This window comes from Gorilla gorilla, chromosome 1 (assembly GCF_029281585.2).
Source record: "Gorilla gorilla gorilla isolate KB3781 chromosome 1, NHGRI_mGorGor1-v2.1_pri, whole genome shotgun sequence".
Lineage (NCBI taxonomy): Eukaryota > Metazoa > Chordata > Mammalia > Primates > Hominidae > Gorilla > Gorilla gorilla.
This window is the reverse complement of record NC_073224.2, coordinates 163,176,909-163,200,205: the sequence shown is the minus strand read 5'-3', so window position 1 is coordinate 163,200,205 and position 23,297 is coordinate 163,176,909. Positions and strand designations below refer to the sequence as shown.

The 23,297-nt window shown below is 39.6% G+C and overlaps 1 protein-coding gene across 1 annotated transcript; it reads right to left on the bottom strand.

The window, feature by feature from the left end:
• Nucleotides 1-1,350: 1,350 nt before the first annotated feature.
• LOC134758951 (uncharacterized) lies at nt 1,351-22,494 on the bottom strand. Its single transcript, XM_063708761.1, has 3 exons — nt 22,214-22,494; nt 1,553-1,677; nt 1,351-1,441 (listed from the first exon to the last, which is right to left on the bottom strand). The coding sequence occupies exons 1-3, from the start codon at nt 22,364-22,366 to the stop codon at nt 1,351-1,353; spliced, it is 369 nt and encodes a 122-aa protein (XP_063564831.1). The 5' UTR covers nt 22,367-22,494.
• Between the last annotated feature and the right edge of the window lie 803 nt (nt 22,495-23,297).

The following is a 23,297-nucleotide window of genomic DNA, read 5'->3' as shown; positions in this document are numbered from 1 at the left end:
AGTTAATGATGCAGAATGATTTTAGCAATGGAAAAATGCAATAAAGAGGAAAATCTCACCCAAGCATTTAGCAGGATAATATGGAACAGGTTTCTCTAAGAGGCTCTGATTCACTAATAGACACTCCCTTGATTTCCCCTAATTATTAAGTGAAAAACTTTTACTAACTAAAAAGAATTTTAAATCAAATAATCATACAGCACAAAAATAGAAGATTTAAGTCATTCCCTCTGAATTCCAGGCTCATGTATACAAATGTCTACTAGAAGTTCTACTTAGACACTCTTAAGTACATCCCCCTAACTGAACTCATTATCTTTTTGCCAATTCCTGTTCCCTTTCTAGAATTTCCTATTTAGTGAATGATGCCCCGATATACCCAGGCAACCAACCAGGTACTAGAAAGTTGCCAGCGAGTCTTCCCTTGCCTAACGTCCTCCATCTAATCTATCCCAAAATTCCTCAAATTTTATGTTCTAAATATGTTCACAGTCTCCCTGCTTCTCTTTGTCCTCATCACTACATCAACATACCCCAGCTGAAATGACAGCATCTTGCACAGGAATTATGGCCATGTGCTCACACCTGCCTTTCCAGTGGGCCTGGAAACCAGGGACCAGAGAACCATCCCCACACTGCAGTCAGAAAGCTGCTGAAATACAGTGCGCTTCATAGCTCCTCCTTGGGTGGATTTTTTTTTCTTCCTTTCTTCCTTTCTTTCTTTCTTTCTTTCTTTCTTTCTTTTTAATTCAGATGAATCTGTTTTCAAATTCTGACTTTTCCACTTATTAGTGAGATGGTCTTGGGCGAGTTACTCAACCTCTAAGCCTCAGCATCTACATTTTAAAAATGAAAAATAATGCTTTTTAAAATGGAGATTTTAAGGATTAAATGAGAAAATGTGTGGAAAATTCCTAGCACAGTAGCCAGCATAAAGTAAATCTTTCAATGAAATTTTTCATAATCACTATCAGGAATTAAAGTCTTTTTGATGTGGGTTCCCAATCAGAGGAGAATTCTAATACAAAGCAGATTTCTTTGCTAAAATAAAGAAGCAGAAAGGACCATGGATAAAGAGTTATTTGCATGCCATAAGAAGCACCATATAACATATGACACCCTTGGAATCTCCTAAGGGAAAAGGCAAAAAGGAGGTTGTTTACTTCTCAGTAGGAATAGTGTTCAAATGCAAAAAAGAATTCCACTGAGACGCATGAGAAGTGACAGAAGAAACAGCTGCTGTGCCATTAAATGTTTTACAGGTATTTATTCATTTATGTATTCATCAAACATTTATTAAGCACCTACCATGTGCTCTATACTTCTCACTGGAAATACCAACAATAGAATTCAAAGTATGCTTTTAGAAAAATTCACAGAGAAAACCATAATTTCACGTGCTTTATATGATGATACAAATACACTCCACGTCCTTTGAGATCTACGAGACAAACATAGAGAGGAGAAGGAATTGAAGGCAGTCACCAGAGTAGAAGGAAAATGAAGGGAGAAGGAAGGGAGAAGGAAGGTCAACTGAGTCAAAGAGTAGCACCTTGACAAACTCAGATATTGGAGCTCTGGTTGACAAGTCAGCGATGAGTCCAAGGTGAGTCTTTCGATGTCATTGAAACATGCATCTGGTTGTGGCAGGCCCTTGCTTTGTAGTGGGACACCAACCTGGGGCAATAACATAATAAGTTTAGTACTATTGGCTCTGGAGCCCAGTTTCATCTGAGTGCCTCTAGATCATGCATTTCTCCATATCCAAGCTTAGTTCATTCAAAAGACCAATATCTCTGTAGCTCCTTTACCACTAAGACACACAAGAGGGGTTAAATCAACCCTTCTTCAGGGCCACTCGGTGTGTCTGCTTCTACCTGACCAAACTCTCATTTCTGATATCTCTCTCTCTGTCCCTCTCTCCCTCTCCCTCTCCCTCTCTCTATCTCTATGTCTATCTTTATGTATTTCTGCCTCTCTCACTCCCCTTCCCCTACCCTCTCTTCTACACATCACCCCTTCATATCTCCAGTTAGTTACCCAACTCCCCCTCATAAAATTTCCTCCAGTATCTTCTTGCCTCAGTTACTCATGGCATTCTCTTCAGCCTGGTTATTGAGAGCCCCAGAGAAATAAAAAGGAAATATAGCCCCCCAGTTCCAATCTCATCTCCTTCTCAGAGAAAACTGTGGTTCCCCTAACTTCTTTACTAATACTGAAGTCACATTACCTGAATTTTAATTCCAGACCTACCTCTACCTGTAAAACCTTCAGAAAGCTATTTAACATCTGTGCCTCAGTTTCTTCATCTGTAAAATGGGGATAATCACAGTATCTTCTAACGCTGTTTAATGATTAAATGAATTAATACATATAAAGTCTTAGAATACCTATTATATATTGAGTGGTAAGTATTATTATCTCCTATGAAGAAGAACACTTAAAAAATACTCATTATATTCATTAACATTCCTCAGGAAAAAAATCCATATCTTTGGAGGAAATAACATTTTGCCAGTTGACACAGTGTTAGATTAACTCTTTAGGTTAACTATCTCACCCCACCCCCTGCTTGTACTGAGAAACACTTGACTGCTCCTGCTTGACATGAGCCTCGCTGAGGTATAAGGCATGCCAACACCTTGGTATTCTCCTTGCTGTCAAGACAGAAAGGCACCAGCTTTGATGCTGCAGCTCACATTAAATCCTTTGTTCTCTCAGAGCTGATTCAGAAGGTCTTAAGATCACCGTGAGGGCTCATCGATCATACTAGTGTGTTTGGATTTTAATTTCCAGGCAGTGGGGATGCACCAAGATTCTTGAAGGAGGAAAATGCTGATCAAATTTCCGTTTTAGAAAAAGAAATCTGGCAGCAATTTATGTAGCTGTATTGAATTGGAGGTAAGAGATCCTGGAGGCAGGGAAACCATGCAGTGTGCTGTTAGGAGTGGATATAGCTCAGCGGTAAGCGTCTGACAGCACACTGAAGGCACAGTTGAAATAGTCTAGGTGTGAGATGCTGAGGCCTGGCCTCAAGCATGGCAAAAAGAAAAATGGATTTCTTCTGAAGGAGACATGCTAGAATTTAGATATGCAGAAAAAGAACAGGTAGGTAGTGATACATGCTCTAAGAAAAACCTAAAGCAGGTAAGAGGATCAAAAGTGATGGCAAAGAGATGGGCAAAGGGGGTGCACTTTACATAACAGTGTTCAGGGATGGCTTTGCTAAGAAGTGACACACTCAGATATCAGAATGAAGACAGAGAGAGCCATGCAAATGTCTGGAGAATCATGATCTAGGGGCAAAGGCACCAACACATGCCAAGGCTGTGAGATAGACTGCTGTTTGCAGGACAGTAGTATGCCACTGTAGCTGTGATGTGGAAACAGGGGGAATGTAACAGGAAATGAGGCAAGAGATTTGGCCCCAGGCCAACCCATGCAGGATCTCGCTGAGAGGTCAAGTGTAATGACTGAGAAGATGCTATTGGATTTAACAATTAACAGGGCATTGATGACCACCGCGAGAGTAATTCAGTCAAGTGTTGTGGAAGGAAGCCAAATAGACTGCAGGAGTTGAGAAGTGGATTGCACAAGAGAAAGGAGAGATGGCTAGTACAAATTCTCCTTCCAGATATGTATCAATGAAGGAAAGGAGAAAAGGCAGGTGCTTGATCAGATTGCAGGGTTGAGAGAGGATAGGTAAACTCCTGTGCTAAGAGTGTAAGAATTGGATACATGTGGGAGCCTAGGAAGGGTGGAGAACAAGTGGCCTGGAACCAGGAAAGGGGTTGGGAGAGTGGCGGCCCACACCTAAGACATGTACAAAGACAGAAAGCCTGCAAGACAGCTTGAGAGGCTCTGCATCCAGTGAGGGTCAGTGCAGGACCCTGGGGAGCAGAGGGAGGTGGGTCAGGCCAGAGAGGACACCAGAAGGCAAATGGGAAGAGACAAGAGAGAAATAAGAATCATTGAGGAAGCTGATGGCCACACACGCGTGTCAACCCCTAGTGAAAGGAAATTGGTGATTAAGAGGAAAATCCACACTGTACAATCTCTATGCATTTAACATTGCATATTCACAGCTAATTCAATTCATATACAAGTTGTCTATATCCAACTATTTCCTTTGTGTCTGAAGTTCTGGTAAAGCATCTGCCATGTATGCTTGACTGACAAATATTTAAAATGGAACGTATTTCAATTTCAGTTATCAGGACGCTATAGAGTAGTGACTAAGAACATTGTCTCTGGCACCAGACTGCTTGGGTTTGAACCCCTCCTCTGACAGTTACCAGCTCTGTGATCTTAAACAAGTTATTTAACCTCTATGCCTCATTTTTCTCAACCATAAAATGGAAATAATACTCATACGTACCCTCACAGAGTTATTACGAATATTTATAAATCACTTAGAACAGGGTCTGTAAATGAACACTATATAAATATTTATTAAAAAATAAAATTAGTGGTCAGGGAAGGTGGGTTACACCTGTAATCCCAGCATTTTGGGAGGCCAATCCAGGTGGATCACTTGAGCCCAGGAATTCAAGACCAGCCTGAGCAACATGGCGAACCATGTCTCTACAAAAATATAAAAATTAGCCTGGTGTTCTGGCATGTGCCTGTAGTCTCAGCTGCTTAGGAGGCTGAGGTAGGAGGATTGCTTGAGCCTGGGGAGACAGAGGTTGCAGTGAGCTGAGATGGCACCCCTGCACTCCAGCCTGGGTGACAGAGAGAAACTCTTTCTCAATACAAAAGTAAATAAATAAGTAATATAAAATTAGCTTTTGAGCAACACTACTGCTAATCATTACACATAAATCAGCCTAATCCTCACAAAAAAAAAAAAAACTATAAGATGGGCTATTGTTCTCATTTTACAAATGAGATAGGATAGCTAAGTGACTCCTGTCATCTGCATGTCTGTGTCCTCCCAAAATCCATGTGTTGAAACCTAATCCCCATTAGGTTTTAAGAGATTAGGCCTTTTAGAGTTGATTGAGTCATGGAGGTAAAGCCCTCATAAATGGGATTGGTGCCCTTAGAAAAGACCCTGGAGGACTGCCTTGCCCTTTCTACCATGTAGCAACACAGTAAGAAGGCACTATCTGTGAAGAACAAGCCCTCACCAGACACTGAATCTGATGCGGCATTGATCTTGAACTTCCCAGCCTCCAGAACCATAAGAAATAAATGTCTGTTGGTTATAAGCCACCCAATTTATGGTATTTTGTTATAGCATCCTAAATGAACTACAAAAGTGACTTCTCCAAGATCGCACAGCAAGGAAGAATAAGAACTGGAATTTGAACTCTGTTTACCTGACCCTAAAGCATGTGCTCCTTTCACTAAATTGCTGCAAAAGTTTTCCCTTGCAAAGGTTACATTTATGTGATAATTTCCAGGTGTAGAATATCACTTATGTACTTAATGCTATGCTTTTTTCAGTGGTTTGTGTGGTGTGCTTTCATATACATCCCTGGCAATGGAATCCAAATCATCTCATACCACATGCACACATGCATGCACACACATACACACACACACACATACAAACATACACACTCCAAGCTGAACACTGAATCACACCCCAAGTTTTGAGGTTAAGTTTAAAGTATATTTATTTTGGTTTGGTTGTTTTAAACCTTTAATGGCATTTGATACATTAACTTTCTGCCACCCTGAAGTATTTTGAAAATGTCAACTGAAATGATTGATTTGCACTCACCTTTTAGAAGATTGCTCAAGCCCTACCACAAAACGTAGATGGCTTATTAAACAAAAATGAGCTATTTCCCTTATCTGTCTTAGGATTTCCTCCCATAAACAGCACAGGACATTTACATTTTGGATCCCTTGCTGGGGTGCAGCCTGCAGCTGCAGCCTAGGGCTTCCTAAATTCCAGTCCAGACTGCTCTGTGATGATGGTATCACAGATCTGCAGCAAAATGAGAAAAAATAAAAATAAAAATATCCACATGCACTCACCCCCAGAAACATCTGAGTATGTTTGCTGAGGTTTCTTTTTTGGAAAGAATCATATTAGAGATGCAAGATCATATGATGCTCAAGATCACAAAATCATATATTCCAGAGCCTATCTTGTGGATTCAACTCCCAGCCTTACCATCTATCAGCAGATGACCCTAGTCAACTTCTCAACTCAGTGCCCAATTTCCTCTCGTATAAAATTAAGGTGTTAGTTTCAACCTTTTAGTCTTTTTGTGAGGATTAATAGAGTTTATGCATATAAAGCATTTGGAACATGCCTGGCACATAACACTCAAAACACATAATCCATTGGTATCATTATGACATGTTGTTCTTTCTACCTTTTTGGTTTTAGAAATATCCTTTACTTTTTTATATAATATCACTAATTCATGGTTGTTATAGAGGTTGATTTTGTTTTTTGGTATGTTTAGTTGTTGATTGTTTTAATATTCTTACTTGGTACAATTAAAAGGTTTAAACAATGTCACTAGCACATGGTGGTTGTTGATTCTTGTTCATTTTGTCAATTGTTGTTTTAATATACTTATTTGACAAAAGAAAAAGTTTGCAAACCTATGTCACCTTCAAATTATTTTTTAATATTTACTAGCCTATGAATCCCTTAAATTTGGGCACCAGTATTCATCCTTAGAAATTCTCTCAATAAAATAGCTGCCTTACTAGTTCATGTGCAGTCATGAATTGTATCCAATTTTAATCCATCCATTTTAATCCAACCAAGTGGGATAAAAGAATACAATACAGACAGGCTAGTGTAACTCCTGGAACACTTTCATCAACCTATCTAATTAAAGGCTGCAGCAGTTATTCAGGCAAGGCAGAAAGATCGTATCGGCTTAAGTAATGAAACTAGGTTTATAATTTGAACATTTGAGGATGGAAGAAGGCAGTCTGTTCATTTGCTTTACACAATATCTCATGTAGTTGGCCCAATATTTTTCTTTTAAATGTGAGATAACATCAATGTAGTCAGAATTTACTCTGCCTGCAAATATACAGAAGATCCTAAATTGAGCCTAAAACTTCTTAAAATCTCAGACTTCTGCAAATGTATTCTCAGACCATTATATCTGTTATTGTGGTAAGCCTGTTAAGCAGCATTTCTCAAAGTTCCTCAAAACAGTATTCCATTACATAATGCATTAGTTCCCAGGGCTGCCATAACAAAGTACCACAAACTGAGTGGCTCAAACAACAGATATTTATTGGGTCACAGTTCTGGAGGCTAGAAGTCTAAGGTCAGCGTGTCATTATGGCCATGCTCCCTCTGAAGGGTCTGTTCAGTCCTCTCTGGCAGCTTCCAGGAGTTTCTTGGCCTGTGGAAGCATAACTCCAATCTCCATATGGCACTCTTCTTCTGTGTGCATTTGTCTTCTCTAAGGATACCACTCATCTGGATTAGGGGTTCAGCCTACTCCGGTATGACCTCATCTAGACTATCTACATCTGCAATGATCCTACTTTTTAAAAAGGTCACATTATGAGGTACTGGGGATTAGGTCTTCAGTATATGAATTTTAGGAGACGCAATTCAACCCATAACAAAAATTATTTCAAATTTTTGAAAGAATTTTTTTAAAAATATTTTCAAAAATTCGAAAGAATAGAAAAAAAGGATTCTAAGGCCAAAAAGTTGGCAAAATTTTGCCGATTCTATTCACTATCCATATCGAAAAGGCACATCATTATCTTAAAAATTTTGAGCCACTTACAATACTGATACTTTATACAATTAGAAAACCCAATGTTTCTCAAGTTTAGGTGACCAGGGAATCTATTTCCATAAGTGACACTCATTTACATCCCTCTAGTGTTCCATGAAATAACCCTCAGAAAATGCAAACAGATTTCAAACAGCCCTATCAGAGAGCAGCACAAGACTTAAACCCTGATCATTGTCTATAACAACAGTGAAAATAAATTTCAGGCAAGCCAGCAAGCCTATGACAGCCCATAACCCTGTCACCTCTTCTTGCCTCTTTGGAAGAAGAGTGGGAGTGTTACAATGTCCTGAATAGAAGCTCTTCACTGCAATTATAACAGACTCAAAATCAAGTGGCAAAAAGGAACGCCATCATTAAGCGAGGAGGGGAAAAACATGACGCTGACATTCTGCTAAAGCTCTTTAAATGAGGTCATGCACTCGAGCGCACAGACTATTGCTGATAACCGGCAGCGCAGGAAGAATTGTTAGGAAACAATAGAGCATGCATGGCGTGGCTGTTTCATGAGTGGGAAGGAAAGTGAGTGTGGGGCGAGCTGTGGAGCTGCCCTCGCTGCTGCCGATAGTCAAATTCACAGCTGGCTGCCCTGGGCAAATGCATCGGCCGATCTCAGCGCCCCAGGCACACGCGGGCCAGAGCTCTGCTGCCACCCGGGCAGCTGCCGCGCTGTGGGTTGATGCCCTGCTAATCCCACTCTGCACATCCCCCTGCTTGACGGAGCAGGAGAAAAGTCACTGTGCAGCGGCTGATGTGCTTTCCTTTTCAAGCAGATGCTGCTTTATTGGACGCCTGACTTTGCGATTAACTTTGGCTTATTTTTTGCCGTATGCCTTTCCCAAAGCTGCTTTAGTTCCGGGTGCAAGCTGAGTGCCTGTGATTTCATTAATCCGGTACTTTCTGCTCTCAGCAGCCTGGTTCACCACCGGGTCTGCAATTGGCATTTTGCTTGTGTCCTTTGGCCTGTCTAGAACAATTGCTAGCCTATTTGTCTCAACAGGCTCATTATAGATTTGACCCATGGACTCATCTCAGACACTGCAGAGGCACCGTCTTCATTCAGACCTGATAGAAAAATGTGCTAACTATGACAACACCTTTGGAGTCTTCCTTAGGCCTGATATGGAAGGGGAAAATGAACAATTGTAGTGCAGAGAAGAGGACAGCCAACCAGAGGCATTTAATTGGAAAGCAAACTCGCCTCAGGTATGTGAAGATGTGGGAAGTGATACCCGAATGTTGATGAGAAACAAATATTGAATAAATCATTTTAAAAGAGATGGGAGAAGAATACAAAATCCGGTGTTTTTTTTAAAGAAAACCCACTCAACTGAGCTCTTCCAGGTATACATAAAGAGGGATATGATCTCCTATATAAAGCAATCGGCATCCTCTGGTTAAAAATGAGGCTTTGAAAGTAAACTTCCAGGGCATTCAATTCCATCCTCTAAATCCCCAACATATCCACATGAAACAACTGCTAAACAGGTTAAACGATTAGCTGAGCAGGAGAATCAGAGATTGATATTCCAATGCAACGTGTCATGAAACCCAAGCCAGTAGCGTCTGTAGCATAAGCCTGAGCTCCCACTTGGTCATTATTTGAAGCCATACAAGAAGATCCTTATTCTTCCCTTTTCCCACACTCCAAGGGACTCAAGTGCACACATATGCACGCACACACACACACACACACACACGTGTACTTGCAAATACACACAGAAACATAGCTGAAGTTTCTGCCTCCTTACTTAGAAAAAAAAAGTAAAACATCTGCTTTTAAGACCGTCTATGAGAGGGGTCTATATGTTTACCTGCCTCCCCTCTCCATTCCATCTTAAGGGAAGGCATGGAATAAAATAAGCATGAAACACATTGGGGAAAATTGTGGGGAAATATTACTCGGTTCTCCTGGTGAGAAATTGAAACCCAAAGACTATTGTATAAAATTCAGTTGTTCTTCAGTCAGCAACATATCATAAATTCTGCCTTAGAAACCAAACCAAAGGACTGCAGAAAGTTTGAAGATCTAGAAAGAAAACAAAACACCAGTGAGTGATTAGTGATTCTCTCCAAGTGGTCTAGAGTACTCTTTAAAGCCGCATCATTATGGCAGGCTCCCTCCAGGGCTTTCTCTAAGCAGTCCCATCTAAATGCCCTGAGAGTCTAAACATGTTTTAAGTTCAATGAGGAATGAATTTCTGAGATGGAATATGCAACCTCTTTGGGATCTATGAACCAGAGTGTGATGCAGGACAGCATTTGATGCTAGGCATTAGAATTGCTGCAAGAGATAAAATATGGTGGAATCCAACCTTGTTTCGGCAAAATTTGCAATTTTTTGCAAAATGTTCACAAGCAAACAGAAAAAAATCAAAGCATTTTCTTTCTAATTGCATTTCTTTCTTTCCTACCCCAATGCTACCCAATTTTTGTTTCCACTAATAAACCACTTTAACAGCAGTATAGATGTACCAAGATGATGAATTTCAATTCAAATGCACTCTATTTTGCTATTGAGACTAAATGTGAGCCAGGCATGCTATGGACCCCTCTGGACCCTTTCAGAAGGCAATATTCTCAACCAAGTGGTTGTAAATCTTGGCTGAACATTGGTATCACCTGGGAAGTATTTTTAAAATACTGCTGCCTGGATCCTCTGTCTTCAGAAATTTTGGTTCATAATTGATCTGGGCTACAACATGGTTTTTAAATATGCAACCAAGACTAAGAACCAATGTAAGAGTAACCTATATTATTTGAGTTTATCATTCTTTCAGATATGTTTCTCTGGTTCTGGCCCTTTGGGGATTATCCACAGACATCACTCCTAAACCAATACTGATATCATAAGTCCAAGCCATAGCCCAGTGAATGGACCTGATATATTTTACAAGATGAACCAGGACAGTGCCCTCTCCCTGCTGCCTGACCTCTCAGTCTCCCTGAATACACCAAGCTATATTAGACAAATTGATAACAGAAGGGTTTGGGCAATATCAGAAAAGAGTTACAAATCTAGAAAACAATAGGAGGTTCTACTAAATTGGACTTTTCTGAGCCTCAAAAGGAATATCCCTCATGGGTATTTTCCCCACTGTTTATCAGGGTTCCCAGCCATCATGCAGCAAACTTTGTCCACCAAAGGGCTTCTGTCTAAAGTCTGTCTGTAGAAATCTCTATCTTTTCTAGGAAAATTCCTCCCCTTCCCACTCCCAGATTCTCCCCATCCCCACCTCATACACCATTTTCCAAATTGGATTCCTGCCATCTTAAGATGCAACTGCATGTGTAAGCCAGATAAGCCTCCCAAGCCTCTCTACTTGCCAGGGGAGAAATGGGGTCCAATCTCATAGGCAAGGGTGGTCCTGGATCCTCCAATTGAGATTTTTTTTTTCTGTAGCTCACCACTAGAGCTGTAGTCCTGCCAGTGACTTCAACAAGAACATCTTAATTAGGCAATTTATCCCAAGGGTGGATTAATTGTTCCTCCTGATCACCTGTGCACACCACTACGGTAAATTTAGCTAGGAGTCTCAAACTTAAATGACCTCAGAGATCTGGGAGATAAGAAATGAGTTAATGGTCTCGGTATAAGACAGTAGAGAATGTTGGGAATGGAATTCATTAAATGCTATTTAGTAATAAAAGCATAAAATATAAAAAATAACTGTGGCATTCAAACAAAATACAGTTGAGGACCTAAGCCAGTCAACTGGCCCATTTTTGAACACTAATCTAAATTCTTATTGAGAAAAAAAATATTTTCATTCAACTTTCAAGGCATATGACCTAGACTTAGAAGGAATAGGAGTCACTGTGGAGCTCATAAAGGGATTTTGCTTGTTCCTGCCCCTTGAGGAGGTAGGTCCACCTAAATCAATGAAGGGCTATATTGGCATTAGTGGAGACACTCCATCCTCGTACCCACCTGTGCCACATGTATTCCCACTTCTACACTTTCCATCAAGCTGCTCCCTTTAGCCCTACCACCCTTCCCACCTCCCTTCACCTGGCTAATGCCTATTTATGCCTCAAGACTTAGCTTAGGTATTACTTCCACAAGGGATCCCTCTCTACCACACCTCCCAGACTAGTTTGGACTTTCCTTACACATTCCCATAGCATCCTGTATTTGCTTGTTCATAGAACACTTCACAACATTAAATATCTGCTCTGCACCCACTGGCCAGATTGTAAACAATTAAAAGCCAGATGGTATTATTTGTTGATGAGGTTGTGTAGCAACATGAATGGTTTAACATTGCTGGTGGTAGTGAAAACTTAAACATGTAATAATACAGGAATTCAGTTCCTAGGTATAAACTTCTACAAATTTATTGCAAATGTGTGCAAGGAGATATTGATGAGAATGTGCATAACAGTATTGTTTGTAATGTCCATTATAAGGAAACTGGATATTTAAATTGTGTTAAGTAAAGTTTATCCATAAAATGGACTATTACCCAGCAATGAAAAGGGAATTATTAAAGCTACATGTGCCAAAGGATGAATCTCATAAACATCATTCTCAGAGAAAAGTTTAAGTCATGGAAGAATACTTGCAGCATGGTATAACAATATAAAGCTTTAACATGTGTAAACAAAATTATGATTAGTTTAGGAACACATACAGGTATAATAAGTTGTGTTAGTTTGCTGGGGCTGCTGTGACAAAGTACCACAAACTGGGTAGCTTCAACAGCAGACGTTTATTATCTCACTGTTCTGTAGGATAGAAATCTGAGATCAAGGTGTCGGCAGCGTTGGCTCCTTCTGAGGGCTTTGAGGGAAGGATCTGTTCAAGACCTCTCTCCTAGCTTTGGGTGGTTTGTTGGCAATCTTTGATGTTCCTTGGTTTCTAGATGCATAATCCTACACCTTCTTTCATGTTCACCTGGCATTCTCCCTGTGTGCATGTCTGTCACTATATCCAAATTTTCCTGATTTATAACAACACAGTCATATTGGGTTAGGGCCCACCTTAACGATCTCTTCTTAACCAGACCATTTGCATGCATGCTGTTTCCAAATAAAGTCAAGTTCACAGGTACCAGGGTTAGGACTTAAACATTTTTGGGGGAACACAATTCAACTCATAATGTAAATATATAAAGAAACGCATGGTAATGATAAATGCCAAATTAAGGGAAATAATTATTTCAGGGTTGAAGGAGGAATCTGTGTTCAGGAAAGGGTTAACAAAGGTTTCAACTGCCATAGGAATATTTTATTTCTACAGCTGATTGTGAATACACAAGTGTTTCCTCTATTAGTCTTTGTAGCTCTTTTTAAATCTAAAATACTTCATGGTAGTTATAAAATATATATTTTATAATAATTAAAATAGATATTTTTTCCTGTACATCTTCACATTACACTATGAAACATATGAGGGCAGGGCCACTGTATCACAGGGGAGCACAGTGCTGATAACAGCAGGCATTCAACAAATCCTTGAATTAACTAATGAGGCCGACTTTATTTATCGCTACCTGGGTGTGAGGAACTGAGAGGACACGGGTTTTGATTGCATTATCCTGTGGGAGATCAGCAGCATTAGGACTTTAACTTAAGTAATCTAACCCTCCAAATATCATCATCTCTCTTCCTTGATGTGGGGGAGGAAAACTGAGTACTACAGAAATCCAAAGGGTTGTTTTTGCTTCTTTATTCTTGTCATTGGATACCCAACAGTTAAGTTGGCAGAGACACTCAGATGTTACTAGGTCTCAACATATTTAATTACAAACCCACTATTCAAGGAATTCAGAGACCAAGATGTTAATATATGGAGATTCACAGCCACTGTAATCTCAGTGCTTGCCACCATATGAACCTGGCCTGGGTGCAGATAGGTAGCCTTAAAGAATTACAGTAAACATACCTTCCTTATGACAAAAGCATGTAAATAATGAACTAGAGGAATCTAGGAGAAAAAAAGAAGGGTATACAATAGCACATTACTGGGGATAACAGTACCTGGTAAATTTGCCTAGCTCCCATTTGTCCCCACTTATTTGGGAATTATCTCTTGGTCCGCAGAAGTCAGTCTTTCCATCAAGTTATACTTTGTGTTTTCACCTCTTCAACTGCATTTGATGGGACCAGACATGAGCACCAAACCAAAGCTTACCAATCAGATGCAGATGAGAAACTGGAACTGAGAAGTATTAGTCTCTGCAGCTGAATAGAATTGTAACATCTGAATTCAGGCACTGTGGGGTGGCCACAATCTACTTTTTGGAAAAAAAAAAAACTAGAAAGAGGGTCTGCAGAGGAGAGAAAAAGAGAGAGAGAGGACCAGTGAATCATGAGAAGATAAGAGATGAAAACAGGAGAGACTCGAAGCCTTTCCAGGTGCTCATTCCAAATCCTTCCTGAAATCTACCTGTGTTCGTATCCTCAGGTTCTATGAAGGTTGCCTGTATTGTTAAAAGAAATACCTATTTTATTTAAGTGAGGTCAAATTAGTTCCTGTTACTTGTTACCAAAGAAACCTGACTAATATAGCTTGGCAGATGGTGGGATAAAGCACAAAACAGAAAGGAACTGAATTTCTCAGCCTAACAGGTGGCAGGAATGATGCACCCGGTCCCATTCTTTCAGCCCTGCCCACCCACTACCTTTCCATCCCACTCAGCAGACGAATTTCCATTTTTTTCAATCCAGAATGGGAAACAAATGAAAGATACAAAACCTTCTAAATTATTAGCACAAGCCAAATGGAGCTGGACAGCCTCCAGCTACCCACTCAGCCACCCTCAAGCAGCTGTCTCCAAGAGCTAAATGAGAACAACCATGACAATAAGAATTCAGCTTTGGAGCACATAGGAGCCTTTCCTGGAGCCAGGGAGGTGGAACACTGAGTCAGCCAGGGGAGTGGGAAAGGGTTTTGGGGCTGAGAAGTTTGAGCAACAAGAGTGGGGACTGGGAAAAAAAAAAAGAGACTGATGGGCAGAACGACCAAATGCCTTCTTTAGCCTCTTTAAGAGTTCTATTAGTCACTATTAAATTAGTCAGTGACAGTTTGCAGCCAAGAAGAAAAAGAAAAATGCCAGACTCACTTATTGGTATATCTCCATGCCTACCAGCCACCCCACACTGGCAACAGGTATATATTAGATGAACAACATCATCTTTAATGAATTACACAGAACTAAGCTGTATTTGGATTGTGAGCACCTATAATCATATCTTGTTCAACTTTGTATCACCAGTAACTACCCTGATTCTGGGCTTAGAATTGGCACTAAATATATGCTTGGTGGATGTGATTACATTTACTTGAGTGTGCTGTCAAGATGCCCAGTATTGGTGCTGCAGCTTAGGAATATCCTCTTGATTATTGCAACCAGAGGTGAATGCCTAATACTAATACATGGAACTCATGTTTCTGCCCAAAAGAAAGAAAATTAAAAAGCTACTTTTCTACCAGGAAAGTTTAAAATGATGTCTCCTATAGTGCAGCATAACTAGGAAGACAAAACATAGAAAGAGGGCCTAGAGTATCCAAACTATAAAGAGATAAGAGTTTCAGTTTCAAGCCAAGTGAGACAATGAAGCATTCCCTACATAACTGGAATACATTTCTCCAAAATGCCACCATACCCATGTTTCCTTCCACACTGCCCATATGCCTATCAGCATCATAGGCTTTCATTGTTTGATTAAGAGAGCTTGTGAGTGTCCCAGAAGGGTTGAAAAATTGGAGAATGCCCATTTAAGACAGTTCAAATGGAGCTCAGCAAAGCCACACTTCTGATGGACAACCCGCCAATGACAGGTGGGCTAGAAGCCATCACCCAAAGGATCCCACCAGGCACACAAAAGGGCTAATGTGACTTCCTAGCCCGGATAACTGGGCAGTGCTTCCTCAGATGTTGCTGGGTGGTCCGGAGGATTGATCTGACTTCCAGGAGGCCCCACTGCACTGCACTGGGAATCAGTGATCTTTTGTTGCTGACTTTATTCCTTTGCCTGTGGCTCCTTTAGGGGGACCCCTTCTCCAGCTATTTCTCTATGCCCAAATTCCATTCCATTTTCTACTCCCCTCCAGGTCTCACTGACCCTCATTCCAGTCCCTTAGGAGCAAGATCATCTGATCTTTTTGCTTCCCTTTCCAGCAGGTTATTCTGACATAATCTTTAGGTCCACTGTGCTCTAGGGCTGACCTTGGGATTCTCAAAGCCTTTCCTCTCTTAATTAGTCTCTTCTAACAAAAAAGCTTTTCCTTTTAAAATTTGTTTTTGCTGCAGACCCCAATAGACTATTTTGGAAATCAGAAAACCTCAATTTGAGTCTTTTTCTTCTTTGCATTTCTGCTACACCAATTCTAATTCTTCTCAAGGTAGTGTGGACATTCCAACAGTCTAAGGAACATATCACTCATCTTCAAGTAGATGCTGAAAATAGATAGGCTCATTTCTTGTTATTATATTCACATATGATCTTAACAGGAACCAAGAGACCAGCATTTTGCAAAATATTTTGCAGGAAGAAACCTTGGCAATGTTATTTCTGAAGATGGTACCTAAAGGAATTCCAAGTAGGACCAAAAAAAGAAATTTTAAACCACTTGTAGTCTTTTCTAAAGTTTTGTAGACAAAATCTGAAGTCCCTGAATCCTAGCTTGGAATGAGGCTTCTGATGCATAGACACCCAAGAGACACCTCAGAAAATGCAAACTCTTAGTCACTAGCGAGGCTTCACCTCCTTCTTGCTCTCTCAAGTTTTCTGTCCTAGTGAACATAGCTGGTATTATGAAAATTGCAAGAATAATTTTTCAGGCTGAAGTCAAGGCTCATTGTGGAGGGTCTACTCCCTCCTATCTTCACTTTGGGGCCCCCTTTGACTCCTTGGACTTCCAAATGATGATAAGTCTAATAACCCAGATGACCTCCAACATCAATGCTATATGATATGGAAAGAACAACGAAAGAGAGGAAAAGAGAAGAAGAGAGGGAAAAGACAGCCTTTTAACTCTCTTGTCTCTTCCAATCCAGTTACATCCCTATCAGAGAAGTTCCACTGTGTGTAACTCAAATATTCTATGTTTTCCTTTATCTAATCAAAGTTTCTTTTTCTGGACTTGCATCTTTCTAGTGTGGTAGCCACTAGCCACATGTGGCTATTTAAATTTAAATTTCAACTAATTAATATAAAGTTAAAAATTCAGCTCCTCAATCATGTTAACCACACTTCAAGAAGTCTAGAGCCACAAATAATAGCTACTCTTTGGCGAGCACGATACAGAATATTTCCATCATTATGGAAAATCCTAATGAACAGCACTGTAAATGTAGACAATGAGAGAATGGGGAGTCCTTAGAATGGAGAGTTCCTTAGAACTTTATGAATGTGACCGATAAAGCAGATTCAGCTAGTAATGGTAGTAGTAGTAATAGCTTAACATTTATTAAGTACCTCTCTAGGTTGTTTCATTTTACAGAAGGGATTAGGAAGACTGTGGTGTGTGTAGTTTGAATCCAGCAAGTCAGGTTCCAAGAGCCCATTCTCTTGGAACTTTGATGTGCAATATAGAAAAAGTATCAACTGGACTTGAAAGAAAAGTCACCCACACCAAACCAAACAGAATCTACTACAGTGATATTTGAAAGTGAATGAGGCTATGCTCTTGCAAACACTGGCTACAGGTTTCCATCTGCTACTTAGAGAAAAGGGTTAGGACATCCATATCAGAATCCAGCAATGTATCATTTGTACAGATGTCAGTATGTTGTAAAATGCATGTTCATTATTATTCCACAATCTCTAATTTTCCCTTAGCTGTCATCCTAGTCTTCTTAGATTGTAAGTTTCAAGGAGGTGGGGATTATGCCTATCTTTAACATGACTATATCCGCAATATTTAATACCTGTATTCAACGTAGTATAGAGTATGTAATAGTCTCTCAATACATGTTTTTGCATGAATAATAAGAGAATAAAAATAATCTTTCCAAGTTTTTTTTTCTTTCCAAGACCTACCTGATCATAAAGTCAGGACTTTCGTGTGTACAGTAGGCAAAAAAAGATACTCAGTACCCTTTTCATAATGCCTTTCTCATGTAATGGGCATTTGTTGATTTAGTAACTCAGGCTACATTCTCTCTTCCTATGGTACAACACCCCAATTTCTATTTAGGGAATGACTAATTCCCATTGTGTGCAATCTTAGAGTACTACCAGTCAAGGATATCTGTACTCCTCTAGCCAAATGGCAAGCCAAGGTAGACCAACTCTCCTTCCAGACGGAGACTGCTAAGTGGAGCTGCACAAACTTAAATGATCAGTTGGAACAAATTCACTCAAAGTGTGATGCCCATACGATTGTCCTTTCATTTCTGCACCTGAATCCCTAGAACTCCTGATTTCTTTCTCTTCTACATCTATTTTCTCAGCTTTTCCTTCAGTTCTACGAGTACCCTGCCTTCTCCCCAAACAAAACAAAGTAAAACAATATGCTTTTTATTAAGTTAGCCAAGTTATTTTTTCTTTCTTTAAACCCCCAGATTCAATCGGTGCATCTAAGAAATCTTTTCCCTACTTGCACCCTCATACCACCTAGGGGTGGCCACATAATTTGTGGAGCCCAGTGCACTATGAAAATTTGGAACCCCTGGTACGAAAACAGGGTAACAGTGTCATTAAAGGTACTAAAATATAAAGCTCTTTCCTTTCTTCTGTAGTCTCTTTCTGTGCTCATCATAAAGTTTGTTCTTTCATATATAATGTTTGAAGTAAAGACAAATTGCAATTTTAAATTATTACCATAAATTTTATCATTTATCTTCATTGTATAATGCCTGTGTTAAGTGCAATAGGAGACCGTTTAACTGATATCCAGAATTACCAAAATTACACAATTCTCATTTCATAGTTCATACATGTCTATGTATTTTGTTCTTACTAGAATAGTAATTAAACAAAAGAAAAGCTTGCTCAAACTGATTTTATTTCACTTCTTGGTACATATACATTACACTTTTGGACTTACTGACGAGTAAAGAACTGAAAGGAATGAGAATTACAGAAACCTTCCCTTTTATGTCACCATTCCCAGCCTGAGTTTCAGGAATGTAACAGAAGTAAAAAAAAGAATATCATGAGGTTTTTTGGTCATTCATATTTATTGGAACATCATTGCTTTCCTTTTGCATTCAATATAAGTTCTGGGTACAATCGAAAGTGTAGACTCTAATGCTGTCAGTGCCCTTGTTTACTCAGTTGTAAATGTAATACAGTTAACATTATATGGGCTTTGAATCTCACTGAACTTCCACATGTTGTGGATCCACCAGAATTCTATCCTCACAGGGCATCAGGAAGGCTATATATGGATGAGGTGCCAAGGAACAGCAGCAAACCCACATTGCCTTTATCTCCTCTGCTTTCACACCTACTCTATTATTCCATTGAACTTGACTTATGAAATATAAGTTCAAAAATAAAATTATTAAGAACGTCAGGATGATGACAGCAGACTGCTAAACCACCTCCAGGCATGGGATCCCAGGCAACTGCCCAGTATGATGCTACACCCTGACATCACAACTTGCATTTGGACCAACAGTAGTCAAGCTACCTATCCTTTCACCAGCTTATGCCCTCAAGTCTGCTTGACCTGTGGACATCTCATTGCAAGAAGATGTCCCTGCATGATGGTTCACTCTGTTCTTTGTGTGAGACTCACTGAGAATAAGAGAAGATGGAGTTTCAAACAAGGGTTTTGTGCTTTTCCTATTTAAATGAGTTTCAGAGAAGCCTGTATAGCCCCACTTACGAAGGAACAAAGAAAAACTCCTGAACATTCTACTGCTTTCTATAAAGGCAAATGAAGGGACATTTCACAGGGCAGGAGACGATCCAATAGTGACTGTCTAGGAGAAAAGATTAGAACATTACAGGAAATATCCTCAGAGAGAAGACCAGAGAGTGACCCTCCTCATTCCCAAAGCCTCCATTCTGTCCTGCTATGGCAATTTAGATGCTATAACATTTAAATCCCAAAATGGAAAGGACCTCTGAGGTCATCAGATGCAACTCTTTCATTTTACAGATGAGGGTAGGTGACTTTCTTGATGTCACCATGCCAGTTACTAGCAGCACCAGGCAAGGGCCTTAATTCTTAACTTTTAACCCCATAATTAGCCAAAGGATTCTTTCTCCTAAAGATAAAAATAAAGGGTATACTGTATGATTTTATTTTTACAGCACTCTTGAAATGACAAAATTATAAAAATTGAGGACATATTAGTGATGACCAGGGGGTAGAGATAAAAAAAGGTGGAGGGAAATGAATGTGTCTATGAAAAAGAAGTGGAGGGTCTTTATGGTGAATCTGTGTCTTGCTGTATCAATATTAATATCCTCGTTATAATATTGTACTATAATATTAAAAGACACTCATTTGGGGAAACGGGGGAAAAATACATAGGATCTCTTTATTATTTCTTACAATTACATGTGTCCACAATTATCTCAGTTAAAAGTTTAATGTAGGCTGGGCGCGGTGGCTCACGCCTGTAATCCCAGCACTTTAGGAGGCCGAGGCGGGAGGATCACAAGGTCAGGAGATCGAGACCATCCTGGCTAACACAGTCAAACCCCGTCTCTACTAAAAATACAAAAATTAGCCGGGCATGGTGGCGGGTGCCTGTAGTCCCAGCTACTCAGGAGGCTGAGGCAGGAGAATGGCGTGAACCCGAGAGGCGAAGCTTGCAGTTAGCCGAGATCGCGCCACTGCGCTCCATCCAGCCTGGGCGACAGAACAAGACTCCGTCTCAAAAAAAAAAAAAAAAAGTTTAATGTAAAAAATTAATAAAAGACACATTTAAAGTTTTACTTCCTTCACTTAAATAATAAGCCAAATACTAAATTGATAATAATTGAACTATTGAAATGAATCCTATTATTCTCTTGCATGAGTGATTTGATGTTGTACCTGGATTTTTGTTTTGTATGCAATTCCTGCTTTTTTGTATCACTATTAGACCTTACTTTTCAGAGTCACCTCTTTTCATAGTCTATCTGACAACACTCATCCAAGAGGGCAAGAAGTCATAGCCCCAGAATACATACAATGGAGATGACATGGATGCCACTGGTGACCAAGAATGTTTGGAATCCAGAGAGGTGATGAACATCAGGCAGCACATCTAGACGACATTGTTTCATCTCTTCAGGATGTCTCAATGCAGGAGAATAAAAATTTTAGAAAAAGATGTTCATTGACTGCAAACCTAACAAAGATTAGTAAGGCCATCTGGGGCTGTTAGGACCCATTCTGAAAGACCAGAGAAATATTAAGAGTGTTCCAAATGTGTCAGCCTCATCTTAAACTAAATGAATCACTAAAGGATGGTGCCACTTCTCTGAGTAAACACACTCAGCCATCTGTACCAACTACCATCAAAAAATTATTCCTTCCTTGATCAGACACACCCTCCATCACAGATGTTTTGGAATGTAACTTTAAGGAAAGAGAGAAAGAATGGAAACATTAAAATTCATAACAAGAGTAATAAATTGGCTTCAAAGGAAGTTCTAAACAAGGAAGTTCTTTGTTCTACAGAATTCCCAGTGGGTCACCTTTGATTCTATTTGGAGGTACAGCTAAAGCACATTGAGGAAGAACCATAGTATATTCAAGGGTGGATGTGCATTGCCTTTTCACAGACATGATTGCTTTGTAAACAATCATGAAAAAGAGATTACATACATTATTAGAGTAATTAGAGGTGTAGATACATAAACAAAAAATATCAGCTCACCACTTTGGGTGTATCCATATTTTGATTTTATTGTAGCATTTGAGACAAAATGAAGATATTGTGGTAAACGTGGACTTATTGACTTAAGAAAAAAATCTTTTTCCTTCTAAGAAAAAAGAGAAATACAATTTTTGTTTCTCTTATTTATTCATTGATTCCTTTTATTCCCAACTCCTCTACATAAGCACTATATTAAGCTTTGAGGATACAGCTGTGAAGAATAATAACAGCAACAGAAGTTTATATAGTTTATACAGGTGTCAGACACTGTTCTCACAAATATTAAATCACACAGTTTTTCTAATAGCCCCGTGAGGTAGATATTACTATCATCCTTGTTATATGGCTCAAGAGGCTTAACTTTCCCAAGGTTACAAAGCTAATAGATAGTGATTTGAACACAGTAATCCTAGCTCCAGAGCCAAATTCTTAACTGCTACACTTAGGTAAAGATTCACTGATACAGCTCAAATTTTAGGGAGCTTTTTGGTTTATCAGGGGAGACAGACATTAAACTAATAATGTTCATGAATATTAACAACTGGAAGTTTAGGGTATAGTGAGAATTAGCCAAGGAGAAATGGTCCTCTCTCATTCTCTTTTCCCAAAATATCTTACCCCTCCACCTTGTTGGGACAGACTCCTTTCGCTTTCATGGTTTTTCTCATTGGTTAAATCAAGCACGGAACAGGTACTTGCCTTGTACTGGATCCTGGCTATCTTCAGCATAATGCATCTGGAAACTTGTAAATTCTCCATAAGGAAAATTATCTCTGGTCCATGGTAAACAGCAAAGCTGTAAAACGTGCCTAGCAACCAAGTGTCAATTTCCAAGCTTCTTCTTATGGGCATTAAAAAAAAATCTTGCTGTTAGTATTTTCTATTTCTTGCTGCTGATATTTCCACTGAAAACGATTTTATTAATGCGAGGATTCAAAAGGACAACGTGAAGTGAAATTTAAATAACTTTTTCATATTACAATAAACCTTCATGTGGGGAACTGATGGTTAGAGCTCAATCTTCTTTGCTCATTGAGGGCCCCACAAGCCTAATTAACACTGGCTTGCAATCAAGGCTATTATTTGGTGGCTACTTCCTCCACAGACCTGCCACCACAGCATTTCTGACCCTACATCTTGTTTTCAAGTTCACACAATAGATCTTTTCTAAAATGTCTCTCTTTCCCTTATGAGAATGAAACTAGTGGTATTAGCTCTCTCCCCTACTGCTTTTCTTTGCAGATTCCTCTTTTTTTTTATTCCTAGGGCTCTCTCTGGAATGAAAGTACTTTTTCTATTTTGCAAAGGCCTCCTTTCACACTGGAAAAAATGGAGTTTGGTACTAAGTAAAGTGGAGGCCCTCTGACAGTAAAATGATTAGAAAGCACTTTGTTCAGAATTCTAATCCCCTGCCCCACTGTGAGAACAGGATTACTCCCCAAAACACGTTCAAGGGGCTCTGCAGGAAACTGGAAGGACACAGGCCTCAGAGTGAGATGGATTTAATTTTAAACTCCAAATCCAATACTTTCTAGTGCATGACCTTGGACAAGTTAGCTGAACCCTCTAAGCCTAAGTTTCCTCACCTGCAAAATAGAAGTTCTAAAGTCTACTTAGCAAAGCTGTTTTAAAGATTCAGTGAGTACAGAACAGGGTCTACAAAAAAAGTGTGTTTTTTTCTTCTTTTTGTTGGGGGAAGATGAAGGTCAAGGTCAACAGTTAGAGCAATCAGAGAGTGAAAGGAAGACCACTTTATAAAGAGCCAGGGTGTGGAGGTCTAGGA